This window comes from Pseudonaja textilis, chromosome 1, assembly GCF_049901715.1.
Source record: "Pseudonaja textilis isolate UNSWEBS1 chromosome 1, rPseTex1.2, whole genome shotgun sequence".
Classification (NCBI taxonomy): domain Eukaryota; kingdom Metazoa; phylum Chordata; class Lepidosauria; order Squamata; family Elapidae; genus Pseudonaja; species Pseudonaja textilis.
Genome location: NC_141990.1, coordinates 183,345,426 through 183,369,755, shown reverse-complemented (window position 1 = coordinate 183,369,755; position 24,330 = coordinate 183,345,426). Strand labels below are relative to the sequence as shown.

The 24,330-nt window shown below is 37.5% G+C and overlaps 1 protein-coding gene across 7 annotated transcripts in view; it reads right to left on the bottom strand.

The window, feature by feature from the left end:
• ZNF385B (zinc finger protein 385B) overlaps window positions 1–24,330 on the bottom strand; it is a 250,822-nt gene that overhangs the window by 66,295 nt on the left and 160,197 nt on the right. For all 7 annotated transcript variants that reach the window (XM_087919880.1, XM_087919881.1, XM_026696968.2 and 4 more), the window contains one exon: window positions 15,132–15,274. In XM_087919880.1, coding sequence (XP_087776006.1) covers window positions 15,132–15,274 — 143 coding nt within the window. The remainder of the gene's footprint in view (window positions 1–15,131; window positions 15,275–24,330) is intronic.

The following is a 24,330-nucleotide window of genomic DNA, read 5'->3' as shown; positions in this document are numbered from 1 at the left end:
TTCTTATAGTATAACTTAACCCAAGTAATTTTCTACTAGTAATTGCACAGGAATTTATAATATAGCATTAATACTTTTCCTTTGCTGCTTACTATTGTTTACAGTCAAATCTAGGCATAATTTCAAAGTGGCAAAATGTTCATCAATTTCAGGAGAATGAAAGTGCTTGATTATCGGCAAATTAAAAAAAAACAAACAGGCAAGGCCAGAGTTTTAAGTGCTCCTAACCTTTCGGGGTACTATTGTGATTGTACAAAATATTATTGTCCCAAAACGGCTCTGAATATTTGCCATGTGACTTTTGGCAGCTGCTTTGCCAAGGAGCATGTTTAGTTCGTTTACTGCTCTGGTTCCTCACACCTTACATATCTTCCCTTTCCCCTCCCACTCCTTCACCTCTAATCTCTACCTAAAATTATGCCCTTTTTCCCTACATGTTAATTAGATACATGTTATCTAAAATAGAAAAGAGACTCTTATGAATTTCATTTAGTTTTTTATTATTATAGGTAGTCCTCAGTTAACAATAGGTTTTCAAATTTTCCATCCCTAAGTGATATAGTCATAAAATGTCATCTCAAGTGAGTGTTATCACTTAGTGACAACAATCCCAGCAGTCTCTGTTGTGGTTGTTAAGAAAGAATTGTGGGTCATGAAGCAAGGATCTCCTCAGAACTTCCTGCTGGTTTCCAACAAGTTAAGTCACTGGGGAAACTGGCAGGAAGTCACAAGTTCCAAGGAGCTCACAAGCAGGGTGTCAGGTAGATAAGTGGCTGCTCTGGCCCAGTGTGAGTGCAGTTGAGCTGAGGGTTACTGCTGTCAGGGATTGGAGGACGTGTAAGCCACTCTACACTCTTCCATCCTCAACTGACCCTTGCCATCTTCTTCCTCCAGTTTCCCAGCACTTCACAAAGGCCAGCTACTAAGGCCCAGCACTGAGGCATGAAGCCCTAGCCATTTTAGCCACGGTGCACTCCACAATCCCTTCCACTCCACCACCCCATGACTTTAGCTATCTTGTTGCTCCTACTGCTGCTGAGGTACATGCAGCCTGGCCCTCTGTGATATAGTTGCTGGCTACACAAAGCTGTCTCATAAGAAAATCTTGGCAGACCTCAAGAAGACTGCAACCTTGGGAAGAAGGCCTTGCATGGCCAGCAGCTGTCTCATAACTGGAGGAGGAAGAAGATGAAGGTCAGCTGGGAGTGGCAGAGTGCAGGCGACTAAAAGGGCAGAGGTGGATGGGGATGGTTGAACCACATCCTATAAATGTACCTAGAACATATACCTAGAACATATATGTTACACTAAGTCATAGTTTAACTTTGGTTTAATGAATAAAGCAAAATTATCTAAAATTATTTATTTACAGTCACAGCAATTAGTGTTTTATAGGATGCAATGGCAAAACTAAACAAAAATACATTCTGCATTAGCATGAAGCTTGAAATATTCCATATGCTCCCTACAGGAGACTAGTTCTGATTTTCTAGTGTAACTCCTCTTACAAAGCTATTCCTACTAAAACATTCAAATTGCCCAGCTAATAAACTTCAGATTACTTTTTTTTCTAAGTTAAAGGGAAGCACTGCAGACCAGGAATCAAGAAACTTTTCCATGACTATTTACTTATATTGTCAATTTTCTTAGGCTTCCAAAATAAAAGAGCTAAATATTCCCACTCACATACACCCACAGACCTAGATATAAATACACTAAGACTCTAAAGTATAAATATCAGTCTACAAAGCATAGTGTGCTGAAACAACATATCCAGCTCTTAAAGCAAATTCTAGTGTTTAATCAGCAAAATCAATTAAACAACATATTCCAGAGAAAAAAATATGGCAAAAGATCATTTCGGAGGAGAAGCAGTGATCTAAACAAAAAACAGTGGAAAGAAATATTTTGACATATAACTGTACATAATACTCAGAGGAAGTGGGAAGATGACTGCTTAATGTATAATTTAAATTGGTGGTGGTTATTGATAAGGACTGTTAAAAATGTCATACCTAAAAAAAATCCTAGCTATATGATTTTCCTCCTCAGTAATATTGTTCCTCCCTTTGAATTTCCGCTGCAAATGCACACTGTTACCAAGGAATACAACATCTGCACTGCAGTATTGACAAGCAGCTTATGGCAGCTGATGCCCATGAAATTATGTTGCACTGAAATACCTAACAGAAAAGCTAAATAAATAAATAGGTCCCCAAGAGTAATCTGTGTAAGTCCAATGTGATTTCTGAGATTTCCAAGAAAATATATTTTTTCCCTCTCAGAATAAAGCTCTTTTGTATTTCTGTATGTGAATTAGATAGATAGATAGATAGATAGATAGATAGATAGATAGATAGATAGATAGATAGATAGATAGATAGAATTCTTTATTGGCCAAGTGTGATTGGACACACAAGGAATTTGTCTTAGTGCAAATACTCTCAGTACACATAAAGGAAAAGATACATTTGTCAAGAGTCAAGAATCATAAGGTACAACACTTAATGATAGTCATAGGGTACAATAAGCAATCAAATCATATTAGGAAACAGTCAATATAAATTGTAAGGATACAAGCAACAAAGTTACAGTCCTACAATCACAAGTGGGAGGGGATGGGTGATAAGGAGTAATGAGAAGATTAACACAGTAAGGTAGTGCAGACTTTTAAAATAGTTGGATACTATTGAGGGAATTATTTGTTTAGCAGAGTGATGGCTTTTGGGGAAAAATTGTCCTTGTGTCTAGTTGTTCTGGTGTGCAGTGCTCTATAGCGTCGTTTTGAGGGAAGGAGTTGAAACAGCTTATGTCCGGGATGTGAGGCGTCTATAAATATTTTCACAGCCCTCTTTTTGACTTGTGCAATATACAGATCCTCGATTTAAGGCAGGTTGGTGGAAATTGTTTTTTCTGCAGTCCTAATTATCCTCTGAAGTCTGTGTCTGTCCTGTTGGGTTGCAGAACCAAACCAGACAGTTACAGGGGTGCAGATGATAGACTCAATAATTCATCTGTAAAACTGTATCAACAGCTCCCTGGCAGTTTGAGCCAAGTTCACGCAGAAAGAACATTTTTTGTTAAGCTTTTTTAATGACATTTTTGATATTAAGTGATGTTACTTTGTGGTATTAAATTCTAATCTGGAACTGTTACTGGTTTCTCTTAGGAGAGACAGTATCAACCATGTAATGGTAAAAGCTTTAGAGTTGTACACAAAAACATCTATTGGCAGGTGCATTTGCTTGGTGGAAAGATTCTTTTTTTCCCCAGTGTATCCCTTAAAGGTCCTTCAATTTTGCTCCTAAGGGTCAAGGGACTTCAAGAGATGTCTTGGGGATGGAGACCTTCCGGTTTGCAGGGCTTCGGCGGCAGGCAGGAATCCGCGATCGTGTGCGGTTTCTGCCTGGGCTCGCTGCTGGAGTGTCCTGAGCCAGTCTGGCTTCGGGGCTAAGCCACCCCATAGAGGTGACGAAGAGGGGGGAGATTCCAGCAGGGTCGGGGGAAGCTGCATCTTTCCTCCCCAGCTGGCTAAACTCCCTTTCCCAAAGGCGAACGAGCGGCGGTCAGAAATGGCCGCCTCAAAGAAGCACTCATCCGGAAAAGAAAGTGCAGGAGGAAGTTAAGAAGTGAAAGTTTTGGCTGACCAGGATAAGAAGCAACAACCAAGGTATCCTGGAATTTAAATTTTAAAAAAGACACATCGCTCCCAAAGAAGATTCGGAAGCAGCGAATGAAAGTGAAAAGGGAAAGTTTTTTTTCTTTCACTCTCCTTCCTTACGTTGACAGCGAACAGAGATGAATGAGAAATTGGAAAAACCCACTTTGGCATCAAGAGGTAATTAAACCGGATAATTAAATATCAAGGGGACAATAAGGATTTCTGAACATTAAAAAAAAAATTTTTTTTTTGCTGTAAGTGGGAAGGGAGAGGAAAAGAATAAGAGTAGGATTTGGAAGGAGGAGACTGCCTAGAATTTAAAAGAATCTGATTAAATTCTAACAAGAGTTCTAAAAGATACATATTAATTGGAACTTTGCAACTAAATAGTAACCCCAGGAAGAGAAAGTGAATAAAGAAGAAATTGTTAAATGAAACAGCTTGTGTGTATTTGGATTGCTTGGTGACTTTGGGACTTTTGGAAATTATTTTTGAATGACTAAAAACACTTGGGTGGTTGTTTAAAATTCTTTTTACAATGGCATCACTTGTTGATGGACTGAAAATGGAATTTAAAAAAAATATAAAGAAGAGGAACAAGAAGGGAAGGGCTCTCTTGGGTCTGTTTTTCAATTCTTAGAAATGGCGATTTGTACCTATGAGAAACTGCAAGAAAAGACTGGGCAACAAGAAGATTGGGACAAAGAAGAAGCCATCTTTCATGAACAAGTAACTTTATTTAGGGAAGAAGGGGGAAAGGGGGGAAAGAGAATGGAGACTTTAAGATCTAAAAAAACAACCAAAAAAGGGAAAAATAAGGTGAAAAGTAGATATAATATTAGAAAGCAACAGAAAAGGGGAACACAGAAGAGGGAAATAGAGGTGGAGAGACAAGGGGGTAAAAAGGGCAAAGAGAAGAAGCAAGGGAGAAAGGAAGGGAAGAGAAGCTACAAAGGTGTGGAGCAAGATGTAAAGAAACAGGACTTATTTAGAGATAATGGGTAAAAATTTAATTGAAAAAGTGATTCTGCAAAGGTACATAAGATTTATTGTTATATTTGTATTATAAATAATGTTAGAAAATTGGAAACAACATATGATTAAAAAGTGGAATAAAATATTCAGTGTAATTCAGTGAAACTTTTGTGAACAAAATAAATGAAATGAAATAAATGAGAGAATTGAACTAGGAAGGAATGGGAACATTTTAATGATATAATGTTTTAAAATATGAGTGAAGTGGGGGGAAGTAACTATGGAAAGTTTATAAGTGTTTCCATAGAAGGATGATACTTATTTGAAAAGTAATGTGTAAAATGTTTAAGATTTAAATGAATACTAATATTAACAATGGATTTGAATTGGTATGGATTGTTGTTTTAACTATGTTATATATCTATAATTTTTTTCTCTTTTTAAAATATAGTGTGTAACTTTAGAATGTACTAAGCAGAATCCAAATGGAAGTTATGTATTATACTAAGTGTTATAAATTTAGGGGAAAGATATAAAGGCATCATACTCCAATTAGTGATTACAGGAGACATTTTGTTTAATGAGAAAAGATAATAGACAGCTGGAAACAGGACAAAGAATATAACTATAATGATCTGAATTGAGATGAAATAAATAAAATAAAATTAAGAAAATTAAAAGAGGGCAGAAGCTATATAGAAAATGTAGAATGGTAATAAGATATGGAATGGTATATAAAATGAACATGAATTTGAATTTGTGTCTGTACGAAGAGATGTAACCCGGGATCAAGCTGCTTTCAAAAAAGATGTTTTTATGTTTTATGTTTTGTTTGTTTATGTTTGTTTTTAAAAAATCAATAAAATTTATTTTTAAAAAAAGAGATGTCTTGGGGATGGAAAAGGAAGTCCCATTGTATAAGTTGACACTGTTAAAGTTCTGAAGGATCAAGCTCAATATGCACTCCTAATAAAATTTCAGCTTCGGAAAGAATCATGATTTTAATGTGCCTTGGATAATAAAACATACCAAATTTGATTGGTTTCCCCCCCTTTTCCTTTCCGGCAATGTACAGAATTCTGTTTCAAAATCCCCAGGGGATAGTTTTCATATAAAGTCAAGACTAATCCTGGGAAAAGTTTCAGGAGTTACATTCCAATTTTGATAAGACAAAAATAAATAAAATTTGATAGGATTAAAAGATAATGATATTGGCTTAGAAACTAAGAGACTGAGTTCTTAGGCATGAAAGCTGATTAGGTATCTTTGGGCCAATCACTTTTTTTGGGCCCAACTCACAATGGTGTTGTTAGAGGAGGAAGGAATATTGGTATGTTAGTCATCTTGAACTATATATGAAAAAAGGCAAGATAAAAAAATTAAAAATTATTTTTTACAAATTCCATTTTAGGCAAGGGTATTCACTAGGTAAACCTTTCCCCTTGACAACTATTCAAAAGTAAGCAAGACATTAATTGATAAGGCTCTTACCTATATATTTACTGAGAGGTGGGCAGCTGACTTCCAGGTAAGCTTACTACAAATTCATTTTCAGTCTCCTTATTAAACAACTAAGATTCCACATGAACAAGGTAGCAATCTGTTAAGATCAATTCTTTTTGGCCAATACAAACCTCTCCATTGAGGTTTTTTTTTTTTAAAAAAATTATTGGATAAACTGGTATTTGCACAGTGCCGTTGCTTATGTGCTATTTCTATGTTATCCACTTAAATTCAATAAGGCTTACTGCTGAGTAAGAGAACAGTAGGATTGCAGCTTTGTTAAAGAGAATTTAAAAAAGCAGAAACAGAACCAAGCATCTATGACTTCATTTGCAATTTTTCAGTATCTTCTGAAAAAACAAAAACTCCTTCAAACTCCCCCTTGCATCTCTTCCGACCACTGGCTTATAATAGCATTAGGAAAAGTGTGTATATAATTAGTGTCTCATGTTAGATGCATCAGAACTTAATAAAAGATCAGCTGCTATGGGTAAAAATTGGAGGAAGTAATACTACATACATCACCTTCTATATCTAACTAACAGACAAATAAATACAATACACACACATTTCTTAGTACCAACCACTGCAATTAAAAATGAATTCCAGAGGTCCTAGATAAAAAGGGAATTGGCAATCGTGAACTTACAAATAGCAAGGTATTCTTAAATTATCATTATTGTTTGCTCTTGCCTTTAATCATAGCATCTTCTGAGCAACTGAGAAATTGGCTTCTAGCAATAGCATAAATTCTTACTGATAAATTGGATATCAAAGGATCTTCCTAAGAAAAAAGAAAATATGAAGTTTTAACTCCAATTTTTCCTTTTTCTTCCTGGCACCGTGGAGTCCGTATGGGGCCTCAGGAGCTGAACACATTAGTGTTCAGCACAGCTCCTGCTTAAGAGCAAACACTGGCAAATGTTCTTGTAGTATCTTAAGAGATATTTATCTATCTGAAAAATAAATTTGGAACAAATAATTCTACTTCTGCCCAAAGGAAACTTGGTTTTCCTGTCCCGAGCCATTATTAAACAACAGTTGAATTTTCACAGGTTGTTTGAACCCCATAGAAAGTAGGACTCGTACAGTCTCTAACTACTTTCCCCCGTGCAGATAGATAGAGAATAAATCAGAATCAGAGAAAACATTTGCTGATACTAGATATCCTTTAATCTTCCTGTGAAGCAAAGAGACCATGTAAAAGCTTTCTTATGGCAACATAAGAAAAAAATACCACAATAAAATACTTGGATGAAACTGATTTTCTATTGTCTATTGCTTGTATCTACATTAAATTGAATTCTAACATGACATGATCACCCCCCCCCCCGCCCTCAAAAGAGTTCCTGCAACTTCAACCCCCTCTATAATTTCTTCTCTGGTAGTGAGAATTAGGTCTGGTATAGCTGTCCCTGTAGCTCCCTCCCTTATCTAGGTTGGTCAGGAACCTGTTTGATTTCCCACCTGATGAAGAGTTTGTTTCCCAATTGATGTCAGGGTAGTTAAAGTCCCCCATTACTACCGTGGTGTGTTTCCTACATATAATTGTTAACTGGCACAATATATTTGTTGTACATACAGGTCTGGCTACGGAATAGAAACTTAGTTGCCCTGTGGGATGATGAGAGCCAAGAAAAAAAGGTGTGTGTGTGTGTGTTTGTGTGTATACAATTGTATGTGTCTTCCTGAATCTCTCAACAATTTGGTCATTCTGGGATAAGCTGACAAGAGATGAGATGTGTGAGCATTGTATTCTGATAGTTCCACCACTACCTGGAAGGTTGTTTCCAGAAGGTGATGTTAAGGGATTACTCTTCAGCTTCATGGCAAGTGGTTATGTAGTCCCTCCCTCCATTTTATCCTCTAGGCTATTTAACATATATTCTAAATTCATGGAAGTGGCCATCCAGAATTGTAGACTGAGGTGCCTTCAAAATCAGGATTGATGTCTACCTTTTTTTTTTTCTAACACAAGTAAGGTGGCTAGTGTTTTGCATCTGTTCTTGGGCAGAGTAATGGAATGGATGTCAATCAATAAACTAGATTCAATATAGTATGGTCTAGCAGTTAAGGCATCAATCTAGAAAGCAGGAGACTGTAAGCTCAAGTCCCACCTTAGCCATGAAAGCCAGCTGGGTGACCTTGAGCCAATCATTCTCTCTCAGCCCAACTCACCTAGCAGAGTTGTTGCTAGGAGGAAAATAGAAGGAGGAAGGTGTGTTGAATATATTTGTCACCTTGCGTTATTTATAAAACTAATAATGGTGTGATATAAATAAAATAAAAGACAAAGTTACTGTCCATTTAAGCCATACCCTACCTGCCCTGGAGTGGTCTACACTTGCACTAAAGGAACAAGTTTACAGTTTAGGGAAGCTTCTAGATCCATCACTGACATTAGAACCATGATGGCGAACCTATGGCATGCATGCCACAGGTGGAAATATTTCCGGAAATACCAGAAGTGACAAAACAGGGCCATTTTTCGGCCTCCAAAGGCTGCAGAGGCTTCCCTTGAGCCTCCCTTGAGCCTCTGGGAGGCTGAAAAAGGCCTCAAACTGGCTGAAAATCAGCTGGGAGGCATGCACATGCACAATGCAGGTAAGGGGGCGGCGGGGGATTGCACGCGCATGCACAGGGGCATGGGGGACACGCGCATTGCCTTCTGGGTGCTGGGACGACTGCACAATTTTCAGCACAGGAGCCCCAAAAGCTTAGCCACCACTGCACTAGAGGTTTAGCTGGCTTTGGTGGTGTCATGGCCAGAATTGCTTTTTCAGCTTCAACTGATTTATCAACTGACATCTTAACTTGGATACAATTACTCATGCTGAAATCTTCCTGATTTGATTGATGAAATGTGGGGCTGCCTTTGAAAACAGTTTGGAAACTAAAATTAATTTAAAATAGAGCAGCTAGAGCTTTCACCAATATGGTCATATTATATTAATTCTTTGTCATCTATATTTGTTCATTACATAGTTGAATGTGCTGACAACAAAATCACACAAAAATTATCAATGGAAATCAAATTTAGCAACCCATGGAGGTCTGGATTTGGAGTTACACTCAAAATTAAAGTGGAAACAAACACGACAGGCTGATCCAACTTTGATGTAATGTCCTAAAACAAGTCAAAATGAGGCTCAGTAGTGTGTGCGGCCTCCACGTGCCTGCATGACCTCGCTACAACGCCTGGGCATGAACCTGATGAGGTGGCGGATGAGGTGGTCTCCTGAGGGATCTCCTCCCACACCTGGACTAAAGCATCCCCCAACTCCTGGACAGTCTGTAGTGCAAAATGGCGTTGGTGGATGCAGCGAGACGTGATGTCCCACATGTGCTCAATTGGATTCAGGTCTGGGGAATGGGCAAGCCAGTCCATAGCATCAATGCCTTCATCTTGCAGGAACTGCTGACACACTCCAGCCGCATGAGGTCTAGCATTGTCATGCATTAGGAGGAACCCAGGGCCAACCGCACCAGCATATGGTCTCACAAGGGGTCTGAGGATCTCATCTTGGCACCTAATGGCAGTCAGGCTACCTTTGGTGAGCACATGGAGGGCTGTGCGGCCCCCTAAAGAAATGCCACCCCACACCATTACTGACCCACTGCCAAACTGGTCATGCTGGAGGATGTTGCAGGCAGCAGAATGTTCTCCACGGCGTCTCCAGACCCTGTCACGTCTATCACATGTGCTCAGTGTGAACCTGCCTTCATCTGTGAAGAGCACAGGGCACCAGTGGTGAATTTGCCAATCTTGGTGTTCTCTGGCAAATGCCAAACATCCTGCACGGTGTTGGGCTGTAAGCACAACCCTTACCTGTGGACGTCCGGCCCTCATACCACCCTCATGGAGTCTGTTTCTAACTGTTTGAGCAGCCACATGCACATTTGTGGCCCGCTGGAGGTCATTTTGCAGGGCTCTGGCAGTGCTCCTCCTGTCCCTCCTTGCACAAAGGCGGAGGTAGCGGTCCTGATGCTGGGTTGTTGCCCTCCTATGGCCTCCTCCACATCTCCTGATGTACTGGCCTGTCTCCTGGTAGTGGCTCCATGCTCTGGACACTAAGCTGACAGACACAGCAAGCCTTCTTGTCATAGCTCACATTGATGTGCCATCCTGGATGCGCTGCACTACCTGAGCCATTTGTGTGGGTTGTAGACTCTGTCTCATGCTACCACTAGAGTGAAAGCACTGCCAGCATTCAAAAGTGACCAAACCATCGGCCAGAAAGCATAGGAACTGAGAAGTCGTCTGTGGTCACCACCTGCAGAACCACTCCTTTATTGAGGATGTCTTGCTAACTGCCTATCCGTTCCATCTGTTGTCTATTCCATTTGCACAACAGCATGTGAAATTGATTGTCAATCAGTGTTGCTACCTAAATGGACAGTTTGATTTCAAGAAGTGTGATTGACTTGGAGTTAAGTGTTCCCTTTATTTTTTTGAGCAGTGTAGTTTTTTTTAATTACCTGCCTTTTTATTTATATTGCTTTGAAGATTGAAGACTGATTTGCAGCTATCTAATTTATATGATGCTTTTATTTTCATATATTGTATCTTTTGATTCATATTATATTTTAAGCATGCTTTATTGTAAAGCTATAGTAAACAGAATGGCAGAACCTGGAGGCAAAGTGAAAAGGGAGATCAGCTTAGAATTGTTACACAGTCACAAATAACTAAGTCCAACCCACCTTGAATGCTGTTGGTCCTTATCTAACTTTAATCAGCTATCCACCATTAGTTGAGAAGATTTCCTGTGCATAGACTTTAGCAATAAATCAGTTAAATTGAATGTGTGGATCTGGTCTTTTATGCTTGATAAGACTGCTCAGAAAGTTTTAGCTATTAGGCGGTTTAATAAATAGATATATAGGCAGATAAATAAACACTAGATCAACCTCTACTAGAAAGAAGACAATGAAGATACAGGCAAGAAATCTTGCAGATGACAACACTGGCATTAATAATAGGGAGTGTTAAAACTTGGCTCTGTCAACTACTGTGGGCATCCAATAGTAGCATACAACCCCAGGAATAGCTGGTGACTTATGGGTGTTCCATCTTTTAAAACTTAACTTTGCTTGCTAAATTTGTCTAGATTCTAATTGATTTTATAGTAATTTATAAATGGCCCAGTGATAATGAGATGGACAGTACATACAGCACCTTTGATTATAAATAAATAATAAAAAGCAGATCCTTGCTGGAGGAGGAAAGAATTGGAATGAGTCATCTGAAACACCCTAAATAGCATTTGCAACCCAGATCGGTAACTCAAGAGACAATACAAGCAAACATAAGTACCCCATTGGTTGGAGACTGAGAGACAGATAATTGCAGGACTTTATTGAGATCAAGATGGGAGCACTGAAATGGGAAGTGTGGTGAAGGAAACATGACTTGACGTATGAATATGAGAAGTATTTCCTTTATAGCTGCAGGAGTGAATGGTTTAATATTAGCAAGAATTGCCAGATTACCCTCCCTCCTCCTCCCTACTTCCTCTCGCAAAACTAGAGTGTTTTAGAGGGAAATGGAGTAAGAAAACAAGGATGTAGGGCACTGGTAGTTTTATTTTCCCCATTTCCTGATTGGCTGCCTAGATAGCCTTTCTATTCAAGGTCTAAGGAGGGTACGTACTCAAAAACTGCATCACAGAGCAATAGAGGTAAAGTTGGCCACTATGAGAAAGGATCTAAGGAGAAAAGAACTCAGGGAGCCAGCATAAAGCAATTCACAGTTTGGCTCTTTGGAGCTTTTTTCAGGGCAAGATCTTGCCATATGACCACATTTTGGAAAATATGGCAGTGTAAAGAAATGTGTGGCAGTTAATAGATATCCAGTAGGAGGGAGAGAGAGGGGAGAGAGAATGGATGGATGGATGGATGAATGAATGAATTCTGGATGTGTATTGTGTGACATTATATCTGATTGGTGGAATGCTGTCAGACAATGTTGAGATGATCAAGCCTGGAAAATAAATTTGGAATCATTTTTTTCCTAATGATTTCCAACTAAATTTGAAAAATAATTCATTATCTCAAGCTGTCATAGACTGATCACAACATCAAAATCAAAATGTATCTTTTTTTTACTTTTTTCACACCCACAACACGCTCTCTATGCTATTTTTTCCAACCCAACTATTATACCTGACCCAGTCTTGCTTCTTACTCATCACATATTTATGCACCAGGCTGTTTTAGCTATAATTAGAAGAAAAAGGGGGTGGGAAATCTATCTCCCCTACCCTTTTTGGTGCTCTTTGCCACCAGGCTCATAGCCATAATAATAGGGGAATGGATGAGGAAAAGCATCCTTCTTTATTGCGCCCAACATATTGCACTGTTAGAGCAGCAAAAACAGGGAGGTAACTCTGCAAGTGAATGAAAAGAAGGGTTTAAACTTCAAACCTGAAAAGAACTTTGGGGAACTGCAAAGCTCATCTCAAAGTAAAGGCAGGCTGTATGAACTATTGAGATTCATAGTACAAAGGAAAAAAAATGACATTTGATGGTATCATTACTTTCTGCTATCTATTGCTTTGCTTGGGGCTATAAACGCAGGACATAATATAGTGCATCACAAATATCCAACAATATTTTTGAGGTAAAAGAGGCTATGAAACACTCCATGAACTGTCACCCCTAGTTAAATAAATATGGGACATATACTTATCAAATTCTCAGTTTGGCTGCACTGAAATGAATACATGAATATTTAAAGACATTATTTATGCCTGTTTTCAAAATTGGAATGCTATCTTATCATCTTTCTTCCATGCTTTGTACTGAAAAACAAGGTCTGTCAGCAGAATTTATTTATAAGTAATAAGGAATCTCTTATGTTCCCCCCGCCTTTCTCTCTCTCACGCACACACAAATACATAACTTTGCAAAGGCAACAACTGGCACAGGTTCAAATTCCCACAGTCTGGCAGTGCTGATAATGTCAATTTTGCCTTTCAAATTATAATGACAATTTTAATGCTTTGAAACGGTCCTAAGTATCATGTGTGAACAAACTGTGTTTACTCACTGGACAGAATTATTCACAAATTGACTTGGATCCCTTTTCTTTTTATTGCTATGAGTTGATTATTTACACAGTGTGTCCCTGCTGAATTATCTGAACATAGCAATATTGGCTCTACAGACATACAAGATATTGGATTTAAGTCACATACCATATAAGTTCACAATAAGATTGCCTGATCTGTGCTGTTATATTTAAAAACTATTTGAGATTTAGAGCACCAGCAATGTAATATGGATCATAATACTAAAGACATTTAGAGTTCAATATATCTTTTTTTAATGATGAAAACAACATCTTAAGTAATCAAGCTGTATTTCCATTTGTAAGGAAATTCTATCTACTAATATAATGACTGGAAAAAAAGTATCTCTGTCATTCAACATCAACATTGTGTATACAGTTCAGATACAAACAAGTAAACAGCTTTTCTTCATCCATTTTGTATCCTGCTTTTCATATGTTTGACTTGAAAAACATTGAAAAATCACTTTGTCAAAATTGAAAAAACAGTTCCAAATCCACAAGTGTACATTGAAAAGTAAAATATTTATGAACAAAGTAAAAAAAAATTCAAAGAACACACAAAATAAATAATATGAAGAAACCAAAACTAAAAATAATCATTTATATTACCACATCAATGGTCAAAAGAATGATACACTATTAGAGAATGGAATTTAAGCCCCCCCCAAATAATAATAATAATAATAATAATAATAATAATAATAATAATAATAATAATAATAAGATGGACAAGCAGAATATAGAAATTCTACATTTAGAATGAAACTGAAGCTGAGCAAGGCAAAGGAGAAAAATCAGGTAAGGATAAATGGTGGTTTTTTTAAAAAAAATGATTGAACCATGATTTATAAATGTTAAATGAACACAAATCATTAAACGAACAGTAATTAATCTTTTTATCTGCAAGGACACCCTAATGCTGTGATGTTCCTTGATATGCACTAACAAAATAAAAAACACAATTATTTGAAACACCCTTAAACTGTGGATTTCTAATCACATTGATTTAAGGGGGATTCTTGAATTCAAGGCCAGGAACAAAAGAACATTCATGTTTAGGCAAGAATGTTTCTCTTATATGCTTGCTGGTTTTAAAATTATGCTGCAAGATTCAACATTAAATCTTATGCATCTGATTAACTGAGCAAAAATCATGGAATTGGATGGTATAATAGCATTTGAACCAATAACTGCTCTTTAATATAGCACCAGGGAACCAAGATTTCTTATCACTCTGAAACACAGATACTCTCACAGACATGCATACAGCAAACAGCCCAGGTCCGCTTTCTGGTCAGCAAAATAAATGGCTTCACCGTGATACTTGTACAATAAGCCAAGACAAGCTGCTATTTTAATTAATCAAGTTTCATAATTTTAAAGAAAAATAAATAGAAATAGAAATATTTCTTCAGCTTTGAGGAAAAAAAAGACCGAATGGTTTCCTCAAGATTTCTACATATGCTGAATGGATGACCTCTAGGGAGAGGCAGAACATTTGAATCAGCAAAGGAAAAAAAAAAACTGGCTCTGAGGATAATAGAAGGTAATTAATTGTGAGGACTAAATGCCTTTCATTTTGGTAGTGCCACAAAACAAATAAAAACACCTGTGCAGTGTAACTAGATAGCTTGTTTTGAACGCATACCCTCACATGCTCACTAATACATACACACACGAAATATTAGAAGCTTTGCAAAAGGTATGGTTCAGATCAGTATTTTATTACTGTCAATGTCCAGAAAGCCCAACAATGTATGGGTTTAAGGTTTCCATTTCAATTTAGCACCCAAGATTAAATCCATCCTCAATTAGTGCTAAACCTATGGTGAGACAGGTTTACAATCGATAGTACAAGGATGTATTTTGTTTCACAGCAAATAAAGCAACACCCAATGAAATAAACTATTTACTTACAGTGTTAAAATTTGGGAAGAGCCCAACTGCAGAACTGCTCTCCACAGGGAAGGGCACAAATGATTTGACATCCAGAGAGGGCTGCATCATAAGGGTAGGTGTCCGGACAAGCGCTGAGAGTGAAGTACTATGGCACGTGCTGCCTGCAGAGAGGAAGACTGTTAAAAAGGATCATGACTTTACAGCTAGTCCTTATGACCACAATTGACCCCAATTTTTTGTTGCTAAGTGAAGCATTTGTAAAGTGAATTTTACCCCATTTTATGACCTTTGGTACTACCGTTGTTAAGTGAATCACTTAGTTAAGCTAGTCATGCGGTTGTTAAGTGAATCTGGTTTCCCCATTGACTTTGCTTGTAAGAAAGTCATAAAAGGGGATCATGTGGCCTCAGGCTACTGCAACCATTATAAATGAGTCAGTTGCCAAGCACCTGAATTTTGATCATGTGACCATGAAGATATACAACAGTCATAAATGCGAAAAGTAGTTATAAGTCACTTTTTCAGTGCTGCTGTAACTTTGAATGGACACCAAATGAACTGTTGTAAGTTGAGGACTACCTGTATTTTTAAAAAAAACCTTCACCAAACATCAAAATATATCCATGTCTTTGAGTAATACATGCTGTTCAAATTATATACACTGCTCAAAAAAATAAAGGGAACACAAAAATAAGACATCCTAGATCTGAATGAATGAAATATTCTCATTAAATACTTTGTTCATTACATAGTTGAATGTGCTGACAACAAAATCACACAAAAATTATCAATGGAAAGCAAATTTAGCAACCCATGGAGGTCTGGATTTGGAATTACACTCAAAATTAAAGTGGAAAAAAACACGACAGGCTGATCCAACTTTGATGTAATGGCCTTAAAACAAGTCAAAATGAGGCTCAGTAGTGTGTATATGACCTGTATGACCTCCCTACAATGCCTGGGCATGCTCCTGATGAGGTGGCGGATGGTCTCCTGAGGGATCTCCTCCCACACCTGGACTAAAACATCCCCCAACTCCTGGACAGTGTGTGGTGCAATGAGGCGTTGGTGGATGGAGCAAGACATGATGTCCCACATGTGCTCAATTGGATTCAGGTCTGGGGAACGGGTGGGCCAGTCCATAGCATCAATGCCTTCGTCTTGCAGGAACTGCTGACACACTCCAGCCACATGAGGTCTAGCATTGTCTTGCATTAGGAGGAATCCAGGGCCAACCGCACCAGCATATGGTCTCACAAGGGGTCTGAGGATCTCATCTTGGTACCTAATGGCAGTCAGGCTACCTCTGGTGAGAACCTGGAGGGCTGTGTTGCCCCCTAAAGAAATGCCACCCCACACCATTACTGACCCACTGCCAAACTGGTCATACTGGAGGATGTTTCAGGCAGCAGAGCGTTCTCCACGGCGTCTCCAGACCCTATCACGTCTGTCACATGTGCTCAGTGTGAACCTGCTTTCACCTGTGAAGAGCACAGGGCGCCAGTGGCGAATTTGACAATCTTGGTGTTCTCTGGCAAATGCCAAACGTCCTGCATGGTGTTGGGCTATAAGCACAACCCTCACATGTGGACTCATACCACGCTCATGGAGTCTGTTTCTGACCGTTCGAGCAGCCACATGCACATTTGTGGCCCGCTGGAGGTCATTTTGCAGGGCTCTGGCAGTGCTCCTCCTGTCCCTCCTTGCACAAGGGCGGAGGTAGTGGTCCTGATGCTGGGTTGTTGCCCTCCTATGGCCTCCTCCACGTCTCCTGATGTACTGGCCTGTCTCCTGGTAGCACCTCCATGCTCTGGACACTAAGCTGACAAACACAGCAAACCTTCTGGCCACAGCTCACATTGATGTGCCATCCTGGATGAGCTGCACTACCTGAGCCATTTGTGTGGGCTGTAGACTCTGTCTCATGCTACCACTAGACTGAAAGCACCACAAGCATTCAAAAGTGACTAAACCATCAGCCAGAAAGCATAGGAACTGAGAAGTGTTCTGTGGTCACCACCTGCAGAACCACTCCTTTATTGGGGATGTCTTGCTAACTTCCAATGCTTTCCACCTGTTGTCTATTCCATTTGCACAATAGCATGTGAAATTGATTGTCAATCAGTGTTGCTACCTAAGTGGACAGTTTGATTTCACAGAAGTGTGATTGACTTGTGTTGTTTAAGTGTTCCCTTTATTTTTTTGAGCAGTGTAGTATCTATGTTAAAGACTTAATGTGATTAAAAATTATTATTTTCTCAGAGAACATTTAGAACTTTAACATGGATATATTCTACAAAACCAAATCATACTGTCAGATGAAAACGAAAAAGCACAAATATTTTGGTCACGGGTTGTTGAATATTTAATCCTTAATTTTGGACAATCACGCTGAGCTCAATAATGGTAAACCAGGAATGTTTAAAATGACAGTTTGTCAAACATATCTGGTTTACTCATCTATTATTTTTAATCTTTCAATGTTATGGTTTGCATACTTAAGCCATCACAGGAAACTGATGGCCTTTCCTTTTCTTTCTTAAGCCTCATGGTTTTCTACAAAACCCATTATTCAGATATTGTAGGCATTTCAGATGCTGCTCCAAACATGATGAGTTTGTTTTTCTATTTGATGTTGCTGTGCCTTTCTTTTTTACTCTCTCTAGTTTAATTATTAATTTCAGTTTTGGTGTGCTGTAATGTAAATTAATATACCTATAGAGACCGACCAATTCCTTATATGTGTATACGGTATAGTGCCTAATTTATTATGTATTTCACAAATTATTGTCCCTATACATTATTAGTCTAATATTTTTTTAAATATTTTTTTAAAGGAAGCTAACAATTTTAAATACCTCCCCAATAGCTAATATTGGATTCACTGTCTTGCGCATTGTCAGCAGACTTCTATTAGTAATCAGAAAGTCAATAGCTACCTACTAGAAGATAAAGGAGAATGCAAGTTAGGTAGGATGAATGCAGTATGGCCAGATTAATTTTACTAATAATATGGACTTTACAAAGCCCAGGAAAAAATACCGATAGTTTACGGTGCTATAGGTACAGATAAGTGTACATTGGTATTCCTTTCAAAAGAAATAGAAATTGCATCTTTTTATCCAGATTAATTTGTCCAGTTTGCTGATAATTTGCCAAAGTTACAGCACAGAAAAAAAGAATTACGGTAATAGTAGCTAGTTTACATGTACCCTAACCACATGTTTGCTGAGAAAGGCTCAGCCGTAATATTAAAGAAAGGGCCAGTGAAAGGGAGAGGCATTCACTCTTTCAAAAGAAATACTACCTTGGCACCTAGCGAGTAATAGGACAGAGAAAATATATGTTTCTTCCCATTTTGATAAATTTTCTACAGAACATTAAATATTTTAATTATTAATTATTTAATTTATTTAGCTTCCCATCTCAACAAATGACTTTAGGTAATTAAGAGTATTAAAAAATAAAGATACATATAGAAAAATTAAAATACACAGTAGCCAAGAAAACCATAACAACCATCAACAAAGCCAAGAGACAGGTCCCTTCACACACTCAAAGTCCAGGGCAAAGCATAGAGCCATGTTTCTAGATCTTCTGAACAGCCAGTATGGTTGGCTAACGGTTGGTAATCTTCAGAGAGATTGTTTCAGAGGGTGGGCAGTATGGCAAAAAAAAAAAAAAAAGACTCATCTTCTGGGCTCGCCTAGCTGCCATTCCTTAACTGATGAGACCCAGAGCACACCCTTCTTGGTAACCCTGGAACAGTGCACATGTGACTGTGAGTAGAATCTCCCAGTTCAGGAACAGGTACAACTGACATACAAGGTGTGCAAAAACCCTGCAAGCCAGGACTGCCAACTACTCTTTGAGCAAAACTTGTCAGACAAAGAAGGCACCCCTCCCACCCCAAATTGGATGCCAGGTCTGCCTGGCATCCAATTCAGAGACAAACACGGAATATCCCTGACACAAGAAGGCTAAATATCCAAAGCCATTCAGTCTTGCTTGGGAGGAGCTGAAGTCTAACTACGCCCCATCCAGTGTGTCCATCCAGCCTTCATGCTCTGGGATAGGATGTCCGTTGCATGACAACTAAGTAAAGCTGTCAGCAAACTGATGAGACTTCACCGCAGACTGTTAGATGATCTCACCCAGAGGCTTTTGGCTGATATTCTGAAAAAGAACTTTTAGAAAACAACTAAGAAAATGTATTCAGGAAAGGATTCTTTTGACTATGTAATATTCTGTGATGCATTTGTTTCAAATGGTCTCTTTAGATAATGTAAATTAATTAAACATTTAACCAAGGATTGCATTACTTAATATCAGTCAGGTATATGAAAATATAGGTTTGATTACAAGTGTTTATCATTGTGTGGCCATAGCTAAATGAAATTAATAGTGCAATTGCTTTACTATCAATTATCCAGTTGTCTTACCTCACCCAGATTCATAGCCTACTCTTTTAAAACTCATGTCTATGAATCAATTAAATTATTTCAACAACCACTAAGGCAGCTTCATAATCCATATGCTTTTTTCAGCTCATATTACATCATTCATTATCTTCCTTAATCAGCAAATCAATAGAGCCTTAAGTTTTTATCATTCCAATCCAGTAGTCTTCTGCTAAAGTTTTCTTCCAATATTTTTCTCTAACTTTTTTTAAAGATAAGCATAACACCATTAAGCTAAAATGTATTGGGTGTAACAGTTGCTTTGTTCTCGTCAAGCTACTCAAACTTACTTTTTCTCTGTGAGATGTCATTTTAAAGCACAGAGATTACTTATGAACTGACAAATTTGATTCCATTTAGTTTCTGTAGAAAAATTATAAAAATGATATCCTTTATTTTCTTTCCAGTTCCCTGTACATATTATCTTCTTATAGCTCATCAAGTGCTTTTATGCACTTCACATTAAAGACTTTCACAACGTTAAGTGAAACTCTTAAAGAAAAAGCAATCATTTATTTGTTTTATGTATCATATTTATTATTATTATGGAAACTACAGCATAGAAGAAGGTTACCAAAATGAATAATTGAAAATTGCTTTGGCACCTCTACCAGGCTGATTCTTGTGAACATTTCACTATAGAAAATAAATTGTTGAAATACAACTGCCTTTCCTCTCCCATTGTTTATTGATTATAAGCTTTCTTTAAAATCTTTTAAGTAAATTAATGCTTGCCTTCAGGCTCTGATGTACATTGACAGCTTTTCTTAATTATCGGTAAGTCAGCAAACTATTCAAGTGTATGCATAAATAAGAGAAGATAAAAATGTCTAAACTTTTAATAGCTTATTTAGGAATCACTATTATGTGTATATAGGTTATTCCTGCTCCACACTCCCATAGACAAACATTATAACTGACAGACTCAACGGGTTAATCTATATTGGTGACAGTTGAAAACTTAAAGAATACATTTATTCATTCATAACTCAAGATGACACACATATCTATCACACCTTCTTCCTTCTATTTTCCCCACAACAACCCTGTGAGATTGAGTGGCCTGATAGAGTGTGACTAGTTATGCATATTTAATATCTTTATTTGAAAAAACTTTCCATGTGAGTGACATTGAAAAGTATCCCATGCCCCGGTCATATATTACCTATAAAGTTGTTTAAAGAACAGTATCCACACATTTGGTATAAATACTCAGTAATGAGTTGTTAATAAACAATGACTTCTGTGAAATTCCAAACTATGAAAACATATGGTTCAATCCTGACCAGTCAATCCTGACTCAGCCTTTCATCCTTCTGAGGTCAATAAAATGAGGACCCAGATTGTTGGGGACAATATGCTGACTCTGTGACCATTTAGAGAGGGTTGTAAAGCACTGTGAAGCAGTATGTAAGTCTAGGTGCTATTGCTATAATCAAATGATCAAAAAATATTTTGAAAAAGTTTTTTTAATTTTTAAATGATCAAATTTTGAATGCTTGATGGCCACGTGAATTTACAATTGCAGCATCTTGGGGTCATGTGATTGCCATTTTTAACCTTACCAGGGGGCAGAGCAAAATCAGTGGGGAAAGCTGGATTCAATTAATCACTGGGTGATTCACTTAATGACCTCAGTAACTTGCTTAGCAACTGCAGCGAAAAAGGCCAGAAAATTGGGCACAACTCACTTAACCACATGACTAAGCAATGGAAGATGCAGTCCCAATTATGGTTGAGGACTAAGTTGTAGAGAGCCAGTAGTTTTATCTGAAATATTGCCTATTAGATAACAAGAAAACAGAACACATTCATGTTATTCAAGATTTTTAGATGTTTGAGAAAGCACACCCAGAGAGAATGAGTAGCAATTTAGTTCATTTTTAGTTCATTTTTTTTCCTCATTTTTCTTAGAAATGAAAGAATGGCAGAAACAGTACATTTCCATCACCATCTATATCATGCCCACTCTATGTGTAGTGGCCAAAAAGAATAGTCCTGAGGAACAGAAAGAAGAGCTGCAACCAAGACAGTGATGAGATAAAAGGAATTTGAGCCTAGTCTAGAACACCATTGGAACTTGAGTAAGAGTCTCAGATAAGATTCTCCTGAATTCAGACTTGCAAGATTGTTACTATAACCTTTTAATAAAAGTAGTATTAGCTTGCGTGCATTTGGGTGCCAAGTTTTTTCTACCTTGGAGGGCTGACAGCATTTGCTAAAAAATGGAAGTATGCCCATTTGCCCAAAGTTGAGAAACTCTGATTAAACAATGTTTTATCATCTCTCTTCAAAATCTCAGAAGAATTTCAAAATTCCTGAGCTGTTTCTTAACAGCTTCAACACATTTACATATCCATGATGAATTATTTATTTGTCTAATTTACATAATAGTCCACCTCACAAAGCAAGTGACCTTGGGTGTGTGTATAACTAAACCAAAACAATAATACCTTAAACATAATCATTATTAATTATTTTTTTAAATTTTTTTTTATTTTAACAACAAAACAACAAACATAGACATACCACATAAAACATAAAAATATCATCCTTCTTCATAAATTTACAAACAGTGCATCGATTGGTTTACCACTTTTTTTTTGTGCATCCATTTCCTAGTCACTAATATAATTATATTACATAATAGCTCATATTATCAATCAATAATTGTATAACCTAATATCATCACTAAAAAAAACATTTATCTATAATTTTGTTAATTCATATTTTAACGAGTTAACTATAGTTTACTTAGTTTATTTTGCAATAAATCATAAGATCATACCAAATCTATCTTGATAATATTTTATAAAGATAATATCAAAAAAAAAGGAAAAAAATTTTTAAGCTAAATCTGAATATTCTATTATTATGTTTTATTATCTAACCATTGATAAAAAAGACCCCAAACTTCATAGAATTGTTTATCTTCTTGTTCTCTAATTTCAAATGTCAATTTACTCATTTCAGCACAATCCAATATTTTCTTAATAATTTCTTCCTCTAATGGAGTTTTCTCACTCTTCCAGTTTTTAGCAAATACAATTATTAATTATTAAAAACATTTTAAAACCATAAAACAAAGAAATAGTATGAACAGTAGAGTGTTAATAATAATGTCACCTCACTAGTTCACCCATTCCTTAGGGCTCTCAGTCTGCTGGCCTAACCAGATCTTGAGGATCTTCAGAAGTTAAAGAATGGTGAGCCCATCCTTCTTATCTTAAGGGGCAGAGATTCTACAACATGGCTGCCAGAGCAAAAAAGGGTCACTTTCTACCTGGTGCCCAATTAATGTAGCTCCCTGGATGACAGGGCCTGCAACATGCCCTCTCTATTGGTTCTGGTGGGCTGGGCACATCAAATATGGGAGAGGTGATTCCTCAAATAACCTGGTCCCGTACCATGTAGGGTTTTAAAGGTCAACATCAGCACCTTGAATTGGACCCAAAAACAATCTGGTATACATTGCATATCGCAAAGCAGAGATGTAACATGTGTTCGCATAATTGCGTGTGCTGCTGCATTTTGCACGAGATTAAGTTTCTGGATAACCTTCAAGGACAGCCCCGTGTAGACTACACTGCAAAAGTCCAACTGGGGAATGACCAAGGCGTGAGTGACCCTGGATAAGTCCTTCAATCTAGAAACAGGAACAACTGGTGCACAATATGATGCCCTCATAGCTGCAACTGTCACCTGCTCATCGAGAAAGGATCATGAATCCCCAAATTCCATATAAGGTCTGTTTGGGGCAGTGCAACTCCATCGAGTACCAAAGTTTGCAAAGAAATGGAGGGCCTTAAATTATGAATATGTACTGTTTTAAAAAAAACAAATGAGGGAATACTATTATTCAGTGGGTGGGGGTGGCCCTTGCAGCACAATCCTAAAGTAAGTATTTTAATTTACTGCACATGTGTTTGGTTGCCAATTGCACAGTGGCAGATCGGACAGCACTCCAGAGGGTTTGACGTCATTGCCCAGAGGATCATTGGTTCCCTCTCCCCTCTTTATAGCTTAAGAAAGTTCAAAACAAAGATTCATCTCATCCTGAGCACCTTTTTTTTTTTAACTATTACGATCTGGCACTTGGTACAAGATAATAAAAACAAAGAAAAATAGGCTGAAAAAACAGCTTCTATCCTAGGGCTGTAACTATATTGAATTCTACTATATAGTGCAATATTAATGCAATATCGGGTTTTCAATTCAATTGTATAGAATGTGAAGGATGTGTATTTGTGTTTTATTTTTATACTTATAATGTACATTGAAGATGGCATTTAATTTCATTGTACGAGGTGCAATGACAATAAACTAAACTAAACTAAGCTATACTTACGTTGTCGGAAGAAAAGATGCTTCTGCAGGAAGCTTTTGTAATGTAATTGTTTTGATGTGTTTGTCTTGTTTGTTCATTTCTTTAGTGGATTTATATCCTACCTTTAATTCAGGAGCTCAAGGCAATATATATAAAATCCTTTCCTATAACTTTTTCAAAGTCACCACCCTACTCTCTGTAGTACCCTGAGCTAACAGAAAGGGACTGGCCCACAAGCACCTTTGAGGGATGAGAGCACTCGCTAGTCTTCATTACACCATGCTAATTCAGAATAATCAAGAAGAATTTGACATATCTGATAGCAGTGGCACATAGACTTATATACTGATCCATAGTGCTTTACAGTCCTCTCTAAGCGGTTTTAAAGAATCAGAATATTGCCCCTAACAATTTGGATCCTCGTTTTACT